The 19,064-nt window shown below is 35.5% G+C and overlaps 1 protein-coding gene across 2 annotated transcripts in view; it reads right to left on the bottom strand.

Moving 5' to 3' along the window:
- Nucleotides 1-791: 791 nt before the first annotated feature.
- Nucleotides 792-19,064, bottom strand: part of shisa6a (shisa family member 6a) — a 125,890-nt gene continuing 107,617 nt past the window's right edge. The window contains exons 7-9 of one of the 2 annotated variants that reach the window (XM_039653185.2): nucleotides 18,961-18,981; nucleotides 16,835-16,960; nucleotides 792-5,756 (exon numbers count right to left, since the gene is read on the bottom strand). In XM_039653185.2, the coding sequence (XP_039509119.2) occupies nucleotides 5,086-5,756; nucleotides 16,835-16,960; nucleotides 18,961-18,981 (818 nt within the window). In that variant the 3' untranslated portion in view covers nucleotides 792-5,085. The remainder of the gene's footprint in view (nucleotides 5,757-16,834; nucleotides 16,961-18,960; nucleotides 18,982-19,064) is intronic. The other variant, XM_039653186.2, reaches the window with a different exon arrangement.

The raw sequence follows: 19,064 nt of genomic DNA, 5'->3' as shown, positions 1-19,064 counted from the left end.
AAATTAAGGCATTACTTACTTTTTTAAGTTAAACCAACAATATTTTTTTACAGCGCAACATTAGGCTGCAAATTCTGTCAATAGAGCTTAACTTGATTTAATTGGGTTAAAAAGTTATTAAGACTTATTTGAGACTTCTTAAATAAACAAATCAATAACAACTTGAAATTATTTTATGTGATTTTAAGATTTTAAATAAATAAATAAACAATTATATATTTTTAAATCAATTAATGATAATTTCAAATGATTTTCTATGGTAATCAATTTCGTTTCCCAAACCGTCCTTTAACACCCTTGTAAATGGTGTTTATTTTACCATCAGCCATCTGTTGATTATGTGCGACACAGCGAGTTTAATCTAATATTTCATAAACTAAAAAAAAAAAACTTAAGATAGAACATCTGTGTGTGAATGTCAGAAAATCATACATTTCATTAAAACCGTATTTATTGAGAACCAACACAACAAAACAGCACAAATCCCCTTCAGAGTTGTGCAGACTATCATTGCCGTGGCAAAGCATCATGGGAAATCCTTGATAGACTGATAGTAAACATCATAGACAGAAGGCTGTTAATTAACATCCTTCTCAAGGGTATATGCAATTTGATTGTATATAACAGCTTATTAAAGGCATATCGTCCATTATCATTAATTTTCCGTCACTCAATTTCTTATCTTGATTGCTTTTGATTGCTTTTGTCTGCTTGTTCAACATGTCAGAGATCTTGAAAGCAAAGGGAAAGATGATTCTATTCAAAACTAGCAGACAATACGTACAAATGGCTGAATCAAACAAATTTATTCACCATTAGTCTACAAGTACAGATAAAAAAACACACACACACACACATACATGTTACACACATTTGTGTCATCAAATATACTTCGGGTGAGTTGATGCTAGAAAATGTCCCAACAGAAGCAATGAAAACGCAAAAAGCAACCCATAATAACCCACAAGTGAACTCACTGTTTAACTGCTGCTAACCGAGTGTATATTTACAATCACCTACGCAGAAGGAAATGACACAGGTCCACTGAAAAAATACATGAAACTGAGAAACCAAACAGAGATAATGCGACAAAGGAAAAGAAAAACAACGTCGGTTTTATTGTGCTTTTAAACCCTTTCCCCACTTCGGTATCGAAGCGGGACGTGTTTTGAGAAGAGGCACTCGTTAAAGTGCTTACACAAGTTTATATTCAAGAAGAATTGCTATCGCTATGTTTAGGACTCAAGTTAGAAATCATAAATCTATAAACGCTACCACTGAAAAATGTTTGGAAAAATTACGATATGTCCATGTTTTTTGAAAGATGTCTCTTCTGCTCACCAAGGCTGCCTTTATTTAATCAAAAATACAGTAAAAACAGTAAAACTGGTAAATATTATTACAATTTAAAATAACTGTTTACTTTGGAACCTTGTTTCCGCCACGGAATAAAACAATATAAAAGGTAATTGTAACTTTTTATCTCACTATTCTAACCTTTTTCTCTCCCAATAGCAGGATCTAAACTCTTTATAACTTTATAACTCAGAATTGCAAGATATCAACTAAGTTATAAAGTTAGAATTACGTGATATTAAGTCACAATTGCAAGAAATTGCGAGATATAAATTTGTAATTGCAAGAAAAAGTCAGAATTGCGAGATACAAACTTGCAAGAAAAAAGTTGGAATTGCAAGAGAGACTTGAAACTGCAAGAAATAAAATCAGAATTGTGAGATAAACTTGCAAATGCGAGAAATCAAATCAGAATAGCGAGAAATAAAGTCGGAATTGCGAGATATAAACTTGCAATTGCGAGAAATAAAGTCGGAATTGCGAGATATAAGCTTGCAATTGCGAGAAATCAAATCAGAATTGCGAGATAGAAATTTGCAACTGCAAAAAATAGAATTGCGAGATATAAACTTGCAACTGCGAGAAATCAAATCAGAATTGTGAGATAAACTTGCAAATGCGGGAAATAAAATCTGAATAGCGAGAAATAGTCGGAATTGCGAGATATAAACTTGCAACTGCGAGAAATCAAATCAGAATTGCGAGATAGAAATTTGCAACTGAGAAAAATAGAATTGTCAGATATAAACTTGCAACTGCGAGAAATCAAATCAGAATTGCGAGAAATAAAGTCGGAATTGCGAGATATAAACTTGCAATTGCGAGAAATCAAATCAGAATTGCGAGATATAAATTTGCAACTGCGAAAAATAGAATTGCGAGATATAAACTTGCACCTGCAAGAAATAAAGTCGGAATTGCAAGATAGAAACTCAGAATTGCGAGAAATCAAATCAGAATTGCGAGATATAAACTTGGAACTGTAAGAAATAAAGTCAGAATTGCAAGATATAAATTTGTAATTAAGAGAAAAAGTCAGAATTGCGAGATACAAACTTGCAACTACAAGAAAAAAAAACTCAGAATTGCAAGAGAGACTTGAAACTGCGAGAAAAAAAAAATCAGAACTGGGAGATATAAACTTGCAAATGCGAGAAAAAAATCAGAATTGCAAGAAATAAAAGTCGGAATTGCAAGATATAAACTTGCAATTGCGAGAAATCAAATCAGAATTGCGAGATATAAACTTGGAACTGCGAGAAATAAAAGTCAAAATTACGAGATAGAAATTCGCAACTGCGAAAACTAGAATTGCGAGATATAAACTTGCAACTGTGAGAAATAAAGTTGGAATTGCCAGATATAATCTTGCAACTGCGAGAAATAAAGTCAGAATTGTGAGAAATAAAGTCAGAATTGTGAGATATAAACTCAGAATTGCAAGAAATAAAGTTCGAATTGCGAGATATAATCATGCAAATGTGAGAAATAAAGTTGGAATTGCGAGATAGAATTTCGGAATTGTGAGAAACAAAGTCGGAATTGCAAGAGAGAAACTCAGAATTGCGAGAAATAAAGTCAGATTTGCATGATATAAAGTTACAATTGCGAGAAATAGTATAGCGAGATTTAAACTCGCAATTCTGACTTTATAACTTGCAGTTGCGTGATCTTAACTCGCAACAGCAAGTTATAGTCACAATTGTGTGATATAAAGTTGCAGTTGTGAGAAATAGTCAGAATTGTGAGATATAAACTCAGACTTGCAAGAAATGAAGTTCGAATTGCGAGATATAATCATGCAAATGTGAGAAATAAAATTGGAATTGCGAGATAGAAACTCGGAATTGCGAGAAATTAAGTTGGAATTGCGCAAACTTGCAACTGCAAGAAATAAAGTCGGAATTACGAGATATACACTCGCAACTGCGAGAAACAAAGTCGGAATTGCAAGATAGAAACTCAGAATTGCGAGAAATAAAGTTGGAATTGCAAGATATAAAGTTGCAACTGCGAGAAATAAAGTCAGAATTGCGTGATATAAAGTTACAATTGCGAGAAATAGTCAGTATAGCGAGATTTAAACTCGCAATTCTGACTTTATAACTTGCAGTTGCGTGATCTTAACTCGCAACAGCAAGTTATAGTCACAATTGTGTGATATAAAGTTGCAGTTGTGAGAAATAGTCAGAATTGTGAGATATAAACTCAGAATTGCAAGAAATGAAGTTCGAATTGCGAGATATAATCATGCAAATGTGAGAAATAAAATTGGAATTGCGAGATAGAAACTCGGAATTGCGAGAAATTAAGTTGGAATTGCGCAAACTTGCAACTGCAAGAAATAAAGTCGGAATTACGAGATATACACTCGCAACTGCGACAAACAAAGTCGGAATTGCAAGATAGAAACTCAGAATTGCGAGAAATAAAGTTGGAATTGCAAGATATAAAGTTGCAACTGCGAGAAATAAAGTCAGAATTGCGTGATATAAAGTTACAATTGCGAGAAATAGTCAGTATAGCGAGATTTAAACTCGCAATTCTGACTTTATAACTTGCAGCTGCGTGATCTTAACTCGCAACAGGAAGTTATAGTCACAATTGTGTGATATAAAGTTGCAGTTGTGAGAAATAGTTAGAATTGCGTGATAAAAAGTTGCAATTGTGAGAAATAGTCAGAATTGCGTGATATAAAGTTGCAATTGTGAGAAATAGTCAGAATTGTGAGATATAAACTCAGAATTGCATGAAATAAAGTTGGAATTGTGAGATATAATCATGCAAATGTGAGAAATAAAGTTGGAATTGCGAGATAGAAACTCGAAATTGCGAGAAATTAAGTTGGAATTGCGCAAACTTGCAACTGCAAGAAATAAAGTCGGAATTGCGAGATATACACTCGCAACTGCGAGAAACAAAGTCGGAATTGCAAGATAGAAACTCAGAATTGCGAGAAATAAAGTTGGAATTGCAAGATATGTTGCAACTGCGAGAAATAAAGTCAGAATTGCGTGATATAAAGTTACAATTGCGAGAAATAGTCAGTATAGCGAGATTTAAACTCGCAATTCTGACTTTATAACTTGCAGTTGCGTGATCTTAACTTGATCTTAACTTGTGCGATATAAAGTTGCAATTGTGAGAAATAGTCAAAATTGTGAGATATTAATTTGCAACTGTGAAAAAAAACATGTTAAAATGTAATTTATTCCTGTGATCAAAGCTGAATTTTCAGCATCATTACTGCAGTCTTCAGTGTCACATGACCCTTCAGAAATCACTCTAATATGATGATTTGGTGTGCCTTGGTGGGCAGAAGAGACTCCTTTTAAAACCATAAAAAAATCGTAATTATTTCAAGCGTTTGACCGGTAGCGTAGGTTTTTTGATACTGAATGTATATAAAGTCAGTGGAGGTTCGCAACAGTTCAGTACTGATTCTGAAAAAAAAAAAAAAATAGTTTCAGGCCTCTGTTTCTAGTCCGGTGTCCACGCGCGAAGCCCTTGCGTTTTCTCTACGTGCGAGGAGATCCGGGTCGCTCCGGAAAGTGTGGATCCTATCCCAGCTGACCCAGAACTGATGGAGTGGAAAGCTTGCGCTGGAAGCGGGAACAGGTCAAGGTTGTATGCCTAAAAAAAAGAAACCTGTCCACGTGGGACGCCACACGTTTCCCGAGCCGGATTGTTTGTTGACATCATTCGCTCTCCGGTCTTCTCCCGTCTCTCTCAGACAGTTACTTCGGTCTTACTCGCGGTTCTGTACTGATGATGGTGGTGTCCAGGTATATACTGCAGGTGGTCGACTGTGTGCATCCGTCGGTTGGCGAACGCCTGCCGTTTGTTTCCCACCTGCGCGCTGTTAACAGTCAGTGTGTTGTAGGACTCGTTGTTGCCGCTGCTGGGGTGCGAATGCATCTTCATCATTTTGTAGTGCCGGTCCATGACCGGCGTTGTCGGGATGAACATGTCAGTCTGGGAAAGCGCCCGCGACATGGCCTTCTCCCGGAAGTTGGAGCGCCGCAAGGAGAGCATCTTATCCGGGGAGAGCAGCGGATCCTGGGAGAGCAGTCGGTCGGCCGACAGCAGCTGCTCGTCGGAGAGGATTCGTCCGTGGTACGGAGACAGACCGCCGGCGCCCCCCGTGTACGAGGACAGCCCGTAGTCCCGGTGCTTGGAGCGGGCGGGCGAGAGCACGTGGTCCTGGGACATGGCGCGCTGGACACGTTTGGGTGAGAGGACGTGATCTTGAGACATGGCTCGCTGGACGCGCTTGGGCTTCTGGCGCTGCGCGGGCGGATCCACGTTCAGCTTTATCATGTGCGTCTGGAGGTTTCCCCCGCGAGGCGTCATGTCGGATAAATGGTGCTTCCGCATGTAATACTCGTCGTCCTTGTCACCTGAGAACGAGATATCAAAACGGTTCTGTTATACCGTGACAATAACACTAACACTTTAGCTTAGGGGCCAATTCTCACGGTTAACTAGTTGCTTACACAGGTAAATCCCCAGAGTTAAAGGAGAACTCCGGCGAACAATGAACATTTGGTCTAATAAAACATCGGTACCTAGTCAATCGTTTTCTGAGATTTGTTTTCATGATAATCGAATGTAAAGAGTTTTATCTCTAAAAAACTGTTTAGCGTATAATGCTAGTAATGGGGGCATTGACTAAGTAAAAAGAAATCGCTAGTTTATACCACTAACCAGGCTCAAAATAGCCCCACACTAATGCAGTAACATAATGAGGGTCCATACATGCAAAACGAAGCGTTGAGAACTTTGTAAGTGTACAGACCGTTTAATAAGAAGATACTTCATGAAGACAGTTCACTTCGCGTATACAGACAGGAGCCATCTTAGGAAATAGTCTCGATAAGTCGATCCCCGAACGCCGTTCATACAGTACAGAAGTTCGTTGAATTCATACAGTTCAGATCACTCAGCACGACGTTCGTGGTTTGACTTATCGAGACTATTTTTTAAGATGGCTCCTGTCTGTATACGCGAAGTGGACTGTCTTCATAAAGTATCTTCTTATTAAACGCTCTGTACACTTACAAAGTTCTCAACGCTTCGTTTTGCATGTATGGAGCCTCATTATGTTACTAGCCATGTTTCCATCCACTTGTCAATCGAATTATCTGAAATTCGGTTAAAAAAACTTATGCGGATAAAGCAGGTGAAAGTGTGTGTTTCCATCCAACGGCTTTAAAGCGAATAAAAACCTGTACGTAATGACGTCACATTGACGTGTTTTGCGATCAAATTGGTATATCGAATTGATTTGAGACATTTTAAGGTGTTCGAAAAACGTGTCGATGGAAACATGGCTACTGTGTAAGTGTGGGGCTATTTTGAGCCTTGTTAGTGGTATAAACTAGCGATTTCTTTTTACTTAGTCAATGCCCCCATTACTAGCATTATACGCTAAACAGTTTTTTAGAGATAAAACTCTTTACATTCGATTATCATGAAAACAAATATCAGAGAACGATTGACTAGCTACCGATGTTTTATAGACCAAAGGTTCATTGTTCGCCGGAGTTCTCCTTTAAATTAACTACTCTGCTCAGAGCACGTAGGGTCCCACGTAATTCTAAATCAGAGTTAAAGTTAATGAGATAATTAAGTGATTAATGAAGTGAAGATTGAGTATTACTGATGAACACCTGCTGTCAACAAGCAGAATCACAGAAGGAAACAGAAACGAACAGAGAAAAAGAAAAACATAAGAGCTACAACTGACTTAAGCCATAACGTTAGATGAAAAACTAGATGAAATGTTAACCGACACACACACAGGGCCCTATTTTAACGATCTGAAACGCAAGTGTCGAAGCGCAAGTAACTTTGTGGGCGGGTCCCGGCGCTGTTGCTATTTTTGTTGCATGTGAATTCCCCAGTTGTTTATGAACACATTTTTTGTTGTTGTTGGTGGATTTGAATATATAGTTGAAACAATCTCAAAAACTATTTCTTATTAAAAAATTTTGACAAAAAACAAAAATTCACAATTTGTTTTTTCATTTTTTTTTTACAATGTCCCATTCATTTCTTATGGGGGTCATTTTTGACCAAAGACCACAAGTGTGACTATTTTTTTTAAGACCACTTAGCATGCTCAGATCATGACCTACATTTTTTTGTGTGTTCACATACATAATTTCATAAAAGTCACCAAGTTTCATAACATTGCGATGAAGCTGTGATTTTTAAAAATTCAAAACATACTTTTTGTAATCAAAATGTATTGGTGTGTAAGTGTATAAAGGTGTATTTGTATGTGTGTGTGTGTTGGTGGGTGTCTGTTTTGCACTCTAGATGTTGTAGAGTGTCACCCCTGTCCTGCGGTGTACTTTTTTTTTTTTTTTAGAATTGTGGCCGATTTGTCGATTGTACATACAAAATTCAGAGAATTTTTTATTGTCAATTTGCCATTCATTTCCTATGGGTCGGTCATTTTTGACAGAAGAGCAAAAGTGTGACTCATTTTTTTTACGACCACTTAAATTGCCCAAATCATGACCTCAATTTGTTTGTGTGTTCACATACCCAATGCCATAAAAGTCACCAAGTTTCGCAATTTTCTGAAGAAGCTGCGATTTTTAAAAATTCAAAACAGATTTCTTTAATCACAATTTATTGGTGTTTTTTTGTATAAAAGTGTGTGTGTATGTGCACTCTTGATATTTTAGAGTGTCACCCCTTCAATGCTGAGCACTTTTTTTCTGCATCGTGGCCGATTTGTAGATTGTACACACAAAAATTCTCAAAGTTTTTGTGTTTTTGTCAATTTCCCATTCATTTCCTAATATGGTCGGTCATTTTTGACCGAAGAGCACAAGTGTGACTATTTTTTTTACGACCACTTAGCCTGCTCGCATCATGACCTCAATTTTTTTTGTATTCACATACATAATGCCATAAAAGTCACCAAGTTTCGTAACATTTCGATGAAGCTGTGATTTTTAAAAATTCAAAACAGAAAATTTTTCGGTCAGAAATGACCGAAGAGCACCTGAGGGTTAATAGCATTGTGAACAACGCGACGTGCGTCTGTGGAGGGAAAGGTTCGCTTTGCGCGGGTGGAAAATAGGAATGAGACATGCGTTAGTATATAAAGTCATTTGCGCCGGGTGCAAGATAGAGCCCACAGTATCCTTCAACTTATTTTATTTCAGTTAGTTGCCAAGGGAACATTTCTAGAATTTAGTTATATTTCTATTTTTAATCTAGTTAAAGTCCTAAAATAACTAAAACTAAAACAAAAATTGGAAAACTCAAATAAATGAGTCAAAATTATAAATATGAATACATACTACAATGCTGTACTGGATCAGAGTGACATCAGCAGATATGAAACAGAACAAAATCAGACTGATAATAAACAAACTGCTGTGGGTTTGAAGAAACATGAACTCCCCAGCTGATGGTGAAGCTACAGGTCTCTTCTGCTGATGTGCAACGGGCTTCTAAATTGTGTTTTTATGTCTCTGTTGCCTCGCTTTCTCTATTTGGATTGCTCTGTTAATCTTTTCTTTGTTTTTCTCAACAATGGCACAGGAAACACAATGTTTGGAATGAAACCATTGAGACTTAAATGATGAGTCTCTGTGGGACAGGGAAATGAGTGTGTGTGTGTGGGTGTGTGCGTGAGAGTGAGGCCAATTTTGTAGTGTTTGTTGAGTAGCAGATGAACTCAAGGATAGGGCACTACTCCTGAGATAGCGCTCTAGTCTTCTTCCTAGTTCCTCATGAAGCAGTAGGCGTCAGTGGCAGATGTTTGGGATGGTATCCTTTAGGCGTCTTACGGTAAACGTATTCAATCCTGAACTATCACGGCACGGATGTTACGGTTTGGTTTATACAGTCAGACGACGAATGTCGTGACGAATGCCCAATCCAGAAGGGGGCGGCCATAATGCAACACAATAGGCCGTTACCAAAACAATAGGGCGTTATTTGTAGTGCATGGTGTCCGAAATCATAATGGATGTAATAAAGTGCACCGCAATAACTGATGTATGCTCAACAGCTGTCCGAATTCCCTCACTCGTTTCGGATCGTCCTTCAAGGGAACCTTAGTAGTGGACTAATGTAGGGAATAGGGAATGAGGGTTTAGGGGGCTATTTCGAATTCAGCCCAGGAGTTGTTCCCCTGTCTGTTCGAAAAATAAATGAAAAGAAACATAGCATTGGGGATTTGTTGCTCGTACCGAAACTTTTCTAAAAGGGTAGCTTTAACAAATTAAAATGATGACAGTGTTCTAGTAGATTCCCCCAAGTCTCGGATATAGAGCAAAGTTACGAGATACATGAATGTACAGGCCTCGATATCGATTCGGCACTGAACTGTTTATCTTTGAGCTAATGAAGACAGGCTGGTGTAGTTCAGAATTACCATCACTGACACGGCAGGGTTTTGGCAGACGAACGGATTCCAAAGGCCGAATGTGCCGATGCGAGGGCGTGACATTCGAGAGAAAAGGTCAGGTGAACAGGCCTAAGGCCTCATGCTGGCTAGCGGTCACTCCAGGACCCCAGAGCTCAATTACACACTCACATAAGAGCGAATCGAATGCCACGGGCTTCAGCCGAGGAATATGAGCTACGGGCCATCACGCACTCTTCAGAATTCAAGTTATTTATCGGAATCGATGGTTCCAAGAAGAACCTTTAACATCCATGGAATCTTTCAATTCCACTATGAGCTTCTTTTTATCGTGCATATATAAATATATATATATATGGAACCTTTAGACTAAATATTTTATAAAAATCCCCCCAAAAAAGTTGCATATGTGTTTTTTTCTCAAGTATCATATTTGATACACCAGGCTTTTAAGGCTCATATGGTTAGAGATATTACAGTGAGAATATGAAGCTCTCACTCGAATATGAAAAAGGCTCAAACTGAGCAAAAAATATGCAATTTGTTGCAACTGATATTTATCTGGCCAAAAAGTTATATATTAGGGCTCTGCAAAAATGAATTGCGATTAATCACATCCAAAATAAAAGTCTGTGTTTACATAATATATTTGTGTGTGCTGTGTATAATTATTTTGTATATATAAATACATATGCATGCATGTATATATTTAAGAATTATTTGCGCTTAAATTCTGTGTGTGTATATATATATATATATATATATATATATATATATATATAAATACAAAATCTATATTATATAAATATAAATATTTTATATATGAATAATACATTTTCTTAAATTTATACATGCATGTGTGTGTATTTATATATACAAAATAATTATATACAGCACACACAAATAGGGTTGGGTATCGAGAATCGAGTATCGATTGGAATCGGGACTAACTATTCGTTTTTCCCGGAATCGTTCAAAAGTTAAAATTTCGATTCCTAGTTTCGATATTCACAGTCCGCCGAGCGGAAGAAGAAACCGCTGAACAACACCAACGAAGAAGCGTCTACCGGAAGTGTTGGCATAACCACGCGAGTCGAACATGAGTAGCTTACGTCGGCGGTCCAAAGTGTGGCTTCACTTTTCTAAAAATAACGAAATCTCGGCAAAATGCAAAATTTGAGACAAAAGGAGTATTTTTACAGAAGGAGTATTTCCTTCAGAAAGGCCGTTGGTTAGCAAGGTTAGCTAAACTTTTTTGACCCTGCCTCTTAAATGAATCGGAATCGAGAATCGTTAGGAACCGGAATCGAAACAAGGAATCGGAATCAGAATCAGAATCGTTCAAATTCAAACGATACCTAACCCTACACACAAATATATTATGTAAACACAGACTTATTTTGGATGCGATTAATCGCAATTAATTTTTGCATTATATATATATATATATATATATATATATATTAGGGCTATGCAAAAAATAATTGCGATTAATATATAGTATATGGACGAAATTCTGGAATGTAAATCCCTGAGATCTTTATAGCAGTCTAGCAAATACGTACATAAAATGCATATAAACATCAGTCGTCTCTATATCTGGCAATCAGTGTTGGGTGTAACTAATTACTACGTAATTAGTTACTGTAATTTAATTACTATTCCCTTGAAAATGTAAAGTACGGGATTACTCTTAATTTTTCTGTAATTTAATTACAGTTATTTCTGATGTAATTGAGGTAAATACTGTGTATAGATCAATCAGATCTCACAGCGATTCGTATGCATTTTATGAGGTGTCTAAATATTACGACCGCACTCGTACAAATTCGTATGAATTATTGTAAAATATGTATGAAAAAAGTGTAAAATGTCATTAGATCAGACATAAAACAATAGTGGGTTTAACATCAAAATGTATTGTCTGATGCTAAAAAGTATGTTTTTATAATGTAACTTTCTCCACCTTGGTCTGTTTAAGGATAATTCATGCAATTTTATGTTAATTTCAGCATTTACTAATATTTCATATTTCATGTCATGCAATTTTATATTATTTATTTGAAAGACAGATTATTAAAACAGATTCATGTCTATCCTTGTATTATTCAGCTGGTTGAGATTGATTTGGGATTTTGAAAGTAAGTTTGACGACCCTATTTTAAAAAAATATAATGCAATACAATGATGAACAAACTTTCCTCAAAATCCAGACGATCATGTGCGAAACTCAGATTTTTCGACACAAATGATGGATAATCAAGTAACCGAAGTTGGTTCATCTTGAAACATTATTAACAAATATAACGTTTACTTTATAAAAACCAGTAAAGATTTCACAGCAAAAGACACATGAACCACAAGCTGAAGGAGGACGTTTTTACAATTACACCACTTGCTAAGAACTAAAAAATAGATGATTATGTTTTAATCATTTATAGAGGCCTTATAAATTTGTGTATCAAATACGATTGGGATTTATAGGATTAAATTTACGACAAAAATCCCAAAAAAAATTGCATGCCATCTTTAAATTAAAGTCATGCCACCCTGCTCTCTCTCTCTCTCGAAGCGTCTCCCTATTAAAAACGAGACTAATTGTTGTTCATTACTGCTCATTACTCGCAGGTCCGCCTCACAGCAGGTGAAGTCCGAAACGACTCAAACCACACTGCAAACAGGGCTTGTGATTTAAGACGGCAGAAGCACCATTATTCACTCCCCACTGGGAACAGAACCACGTCTGAAGCACTAAAACCGGGTTCGGCTCGCTTAGTATTCAGTAAAAGAGTTGATTGGACTGGCCTGACACCATCAGATGAGAACAAAACCTGAGCCGAGCTGATCGTCTTCTGTTTATTTGTTCCAGAATAGACTGATTTCGCAACAGCGACTCGGTTATTGATCCAAACTGAATCAACACGATTGTCTTTTTAGCAAATAAGGATTATCACTGTGAAGCTGCTTTGAATCAGTAGTGAAATAAATAGCAATAAAGGTGACTTGATTTTTCTCGTCTGTCAGGGCAAGTTTGCGTTCGTTTGCGGCTTCATTAATAATTCTTCTTGGGTTTCGCTTTTGAATGTCATCCGTACACTGGCATCCATCTGATCATAATGGTATCGGACTATGTTAACGTAGCATGTCCACACTTTAATGTTTCATTTATCCTGCCCTTTATATTTAATGAAAGCTGTCTGGTTGTTTGTCATTTAGCAGGTGCTTTTATCCGGAGAGATCTGCAGTGCGTTTATTAAAAGCGCAGTCCCAGTGGAGCCGAGCGTCCCGCACAAGGTCACGGGGAAAACTCACTCATTTAAGAAAACAAGGCTGTTTTTATTTGATTAAAAATACAGAAAAAAAAGCAATATTGTGAAAAAAATATTACAATTCAAAATAGCTGTTTTTTCAAAATAAGTGTTAATATCTATATTTTAGGTGCTATTATGTACATTTTAGGTGTTGATATGTAAATTTTAGGTGTTAATATGTACATTTTAGGTGCTAATATGTACATTTTAGGTGCTAATAAGTACATTTAAGGTGGTAATATGTATATTTTAGGTGCTAATATGTACATTTTAGGTGCTAATATGTACATTTTAAGTGTTAATATGTACCACTAAGGTACCAATATGCAGCCTTTGGGTACAAAAGTGTACCTTTTGAAAAGGTACAGCCCCAGTGACAGCTTTTGTACCTTTTTTTTCGGTGGAGCCGAGCGTCCCGCACAAGGTCACGGGGAAAACTCACTCATTTAAGAAACAAGGCTGTATTTATTTGATCAAAAATACAGAAAAAAAAGCAATATTGTGAAAAAATATTACAATTCAAAATAGCTGTTTTTTCAAAATAAGTGTTAATATCTATATTTTAGGTGTTGATATGTACATTTTAGGTGTTAATATGTACATTTTAGGTGTTAATATGTAAATTGTAGGTGTTAATATGTACATTTTAGGTGCTAATATGTAAATTTTAGGTGTTAATATGTACATTTTAGGTGCTAATAAGTACATTTAAGGTGTTAATATTTACATTTCGGGAGCTAATGTCAATTTTAGGTCCTAATATGTAAATTTTAGGTGCTAATATGTACATTTTAGGTGCTAATAAGTACATTTTAGGTGCTAATAAGTACATTTTAGGTGCTAATAAGTACATTTAAGGTGGTAATAAGTACATTTTAGGTGCTAATAAGTACATTTAAGGTGGTAATATGTATATTTTAGGTGCTAATATGTACATTTTAAGTGCTAATATGTCCATTTCAGGAGCTAATATGTATATTTCAGGAGCTAATATGTACATTTTAGGTGCTAATATGTACCACTAAGGTACCAATATGCAGCCTTTGGGTACAAAAGTGTACCTTTTGAAAAGGTACAGCCCCAGTGACAGCTTTTGTACCTTTTTTTTTCGGTGGAGCCGAGCGTCCCGCACAAGGTCACGGGGAAAACTCACTCATTTAAGAAACAAGGCTGTATTTATTTGATCAAAAATACAGAAAAAAAAAGCAATATTGTGAAAAAATATTACAATTCAAAATAGCTGTTTTTTCAAAATAAGTGTTCATATCAATATTTTAGGTGCTATTTTGTACATTTTAGGTGTTGATATGTACATTTTAGGTGTTAATATGTACATTTTAGGTGCTAATATGTACATTTTAGGTGTTAATATGTCCATTTCAGGAGCTAATATGTATATTTCAGGAGCTAATATGTACATTTTAGGTGCTAATATGTACCACTAAGGTACCAATATGCAGCCTTTGGGTACAAAAGTGTACCTTTTGAAAAGGTACAGCCCCAGTGACAGCTTTTGTACCTTTTTTTTCGGTGGAGCCGAGCGTCCCGCACAAGGTCATGGGGAAAACTCACTCATTTAAGAAACAAGGCTGTATTTATTTGATTAAAAATACAGAAAAAAAGCAATATTGTGAAAAAAATATTACAATTCAAAATAGCTGTTTTTTCAAAATAAGTGTTAATATCTATATTTTAGGTGTTGATATGTACATTTTAGGTGTTAATATGTAAATTTTAGGTGTTAATATGTACATTTTAGGTGCTAATATGTAAATTTTAGGTGTTAATATGTACATTTTAGGTGCTAATATGTACATTTTAGGTGTTAATATGTACATTTTAGGTGTTAATATGTAAATTTTAGGTGTTAATATGTACATTTTAGGTGCTAATATGTAAATTTTAGGTGTTAATATGTAAATTTTAGGTGTTAATATGCACATTTTAGGTGCTAATCAGTACATTTAAGGTGCTAATCAGTACATTTCGGGAGCTAATGTCAATTTTAGGTCCTAATATGTAAATTTTAGGTGCTAATATGTACATTTTAGGTGTTAATATGTACATTTTAGGTGCTAATATGTACATTTTAGGTGTTAATATGTACATTTTAGGTGCTAATAAGTACTTTGAAGGTGTTAATATTTACATTTCGGGAGCTAATGTCAATTTTAGGTCCTAAAATGTAAATTGTAGGTGCTAATATGTACATTTTAGGTGCTAATAAGTACATTTAAGGTGGTAATATGTATATTTTAGGTGCTAATATGTACATTTTAAGTGTTAATATGTACATTTTGAGTGTTAATATGTACATTTTAGGTGCTAATATGTACCACTAAGGTACCAATATGCAGCCTTTGGGTACAAAAGTGTACCTTTTGAAAAGGTACAGCCCCAGTGACAGCTTTTGTACCTTTTTTTTTTCGGTGGAGCCGAGCGTCCCGCACAAGGTCACGGGGAAAACTCATTCATTTAAGAAACAAGGCTGTATTTATTTGATTAAAAATACAGAAAAAAGCAATATTGTGAAAAAAATATTACAATTCAAAATAGCTGTTTTCTATGTGAATATGTGTTAAAATGTAATTTATTCCTGTAATCAAAGCTGTATTTCCAGCATCATTACTGCAGTCTTCAGTGTCACATGATCCTTCAGAAATCATTATAATGTGATATTTGAGATTCACATATAATATGAAATTCTTTGATGACTAAATATACATTTTTCTTTTTAACTTTTTAACTGTATTATATTACACATCAAACTGGGTTGCTAATGTGAATTTACATTAGATTAAGAGCTTGACTTCTCCTCCTAAATTTAATTAATAATAGAAAAGGCAATTTATCTCCGTATGAATTCAAACATGTCTCCAAAATCTTGAGCTGCTATTCACATTTTTTTTATAACTCTATATGCTTACTGCATGACAAAACATTTTATCTCTCTGACTAAATGTGAATAAATATTTATTTATATTTACTTTTTCGTGTCATTTGGTTCATTCAACGAACGAAATGAACAAATTGACTCAGAAAAAGATTCGTTCATTTGTTCAACAGGAGAGTCACGAACGCACATCACAGAACAGAGCAAGGCGAGCATTTGAGCTTATAAAACTTAAAATTTGTTATTTATTTATTAAATGAGCGTTCGTTTCGCTTGATAAGACCCCTATTCATCGTCTGGAATCGTTTAAAGCCCTTTGAACAGTTTGCAGTTTGCACTGAAACTCTCATTTGGACCTTGAACCGTTTGGACCCCATTGAAGTCCATTATATGGAGAAAAATCCTGGAATGTTTTCATCAAAAACCTTAATTTCTTTTCGACTGAAGAAAGAAAGACATGGACATCTTGGATGACATGGGGGTGAGTAAATTATCAGCAAAAGTTTTTTTTTTTTAAGTGAACTACTCCTTTTATAAACCCTTCACAAAGGGAACCTATTGCAGATTGCAGCGAATATGGAAAAAAATATTTCTACCAGAGAATATAAGCTCTGATAAATGATCATACGACATTAAAACTGCATTCGATCAGAAATTGTGTTTGTTGAAGTCTCTCTCTCTTAACCTCATAACCATAAAAGGAAAGCATCATTTTCCTTAACACTTTACACTTTTATATTAGTGTGATTGATTCAGTGATGAATGCCAAATCATACACAAATCCACCATCTTAAATGATTCTGGTCTCATTTGTAAAGAGATTTCAGTCAGGCTCGCTCTGGATGTGTTGTGTAGCGTGAGGAAGGGACGAGTAGTTACCCAGGTCTGCTTTCAGGGCCATCTCGTAGGACGGCGGGAGGTGAGTGAGGTTCTGGAAGGAGCGGGAGAACGACAGCTCGTACGGCTCCGTCTGGGACGTCAGGATGTTGTTCATTCTCGGCTTCTCTGCGGGGTGGGGAAGAAAAAGAGGCAGAGAAAGATGAAACACAACCGATAAAAGCTCTGTGTTTGTGCTGTCTGAGTGTGTGTGTGTAATCGTTTTTGAAGAACTTGTTGGGAATGTCGTTCCCTAATTTTAATTGTGCACTGTAAAAAAATATTTTCAAGATTTGTTATCACAACATATTTTCTTTTGTCAAATCAACTTTATAATAATTCATTTAGTTGAGATAACTTATTATTTTGAGTTTCTGATGATTAAATTAATCTCCTTCATTGTATTAACTCACTTTTTCCAGTTCAATCAACCCAGGTTACTTACTTTTTTAAGTTAAACCAACAATATTTTTTTACAGTGTAATAATCACAACATTTTTTTTTCTTTTGTCAAATCAACTTAAATAATTTATTTAGTTCAGATAACATATAATTTTGAGTTTCTGATGATTAAATCAATGTCCTTCATTGTATTAACTCACTTTTTCCAGTTCAATCAACTTAAAATTTTAAGGCAACCCGGTTACTTACTTTTTTAAGTTAAACCAACAATATTTTTTTTACAGTGTATGCTTATGAGGCTATGGACTGCCAGGCCTGGGATCTCCAAACTATTTTCAGTGGCATGTGTTTCTATTATATATTTATTCTTACAGCGACGATCTTGAGAAGTCTGTTTTCTGAAAAAAAAAGTCAAAATTAAGGGAGTTTATGCTTAAAACAAAATCAAATGTCTATTTTTTCTCTTGTTTTAAGTATAAACACACTTAATTTTGATACCTTATTCAGAAAACAAGACTTAACACCTTAAGTACACTCTCAGAAAAAAAGGTACAAAAGCTGTCACTGGGGCTGTACCTTTTCAAAAGGTACATTTTTGTCCATTTAAGGTGCTAATATGTACATTTTAAGTGTTCATATCAATATTTTAGGTGCTATTTTGTACATTTTAGGTGTTAATATGTACATTTTAGGTGCTTATGTACATTTTAGGTGCAATAAGTACATTTAAGGTGTTAATATGTACATTTCGGGGGCTAATGTCAATTTTAGGTCCTAATATGTAAATTTTAGGTGCTAATAAGTACATTTAAGGTGGCAATATGTACATTTTAGGTGTTAATATGTACATTTTAGGTGCTAATAAGTACATTTAAGGTGTTAATATGTACATTTCGGGAGCTAATGTCAATTTTAGGTCCTAATATGTACATTTTAGGTGCTAATAAGTACATTTAAGGTGGTAATATGTACATTTTAGGTGCTAATATGTACATTTTAGGTGTTAATATGTACATTTTAGGTGCTAATATGTACCACTAAGGTACTAATATGTAGCATTTGGGTACAAAAGTGTACCTTTTGAAAAGGTACAACCCCAGTGACAGCTTTTGTACCTTTTTTTTTTTTTTTGAGAGTGTATGTGTGCCTCATGTAAATGTATCTTGATTTAAAGGGGTCATCGGATGCAAAATTCACTTGTGCGTATAAATGTGTCTTTGCAGTGTGTGGAAACAACCAGCATACAATTAAAAAAATGTAACTTTTTTTCTTTTATTCCTCAAAAAGTCAGTCAGACCGAGCACTATGATGTGGTAATGCTCATGCTCCGCCCACAACCACTGATGGACTGTCCCGTATTAGCATATTTCTGCCCTCAGCCATTCGACACGCCCCCATGGGAGAGAGGGGTGGGGCGAGCAGTTGCTCATTATCATTTAAAGAGACATGCACCGAAACAACTTTTTGAGGAGGGAAAAGGGTGTTGTTTTTGCACAACCATTGAGGAACTTTAACCAAAGTATGTTACAAATGTTACATGAACACCGTAAAGAATCATACCAACTTGTGGAAAATGGGCATCCGATGACCCTTTTAAGGAAAATAAGTCAAAAATACGTTTTGCTGTAATGTAGACATTGTACAAGTACTGTGACAAACACCAACACTGGGAGATTATACATGAGAAATGAGAAATTATACACATGTGAAACATGTGTACTACTTACCATAGTGCTCTATTCTGTGTCCTAACAAACCCAAGTGAGAAAAACAAAATCAGTAACTTATTTTCTGCAGAATTTTAATTCACGGTGTGACATATTGTAGGGCC

This window comes from Pimephales promelas, chromosome 3 (assembly GCF_988280905.1).
Source record: "Pimephales promelas chromosome 3, fPimPro1.hap1.1, whole genome shotgun sequence".
NCBI lineage: Eukaryota > Metazoa > Chordata > Actinopteri > Cypriniformes > Leuciscidae > Pimephales > Pimephales promelas.
This window is presented reverse-complemented; position numbering and strand designations above follow the sequence as displayed.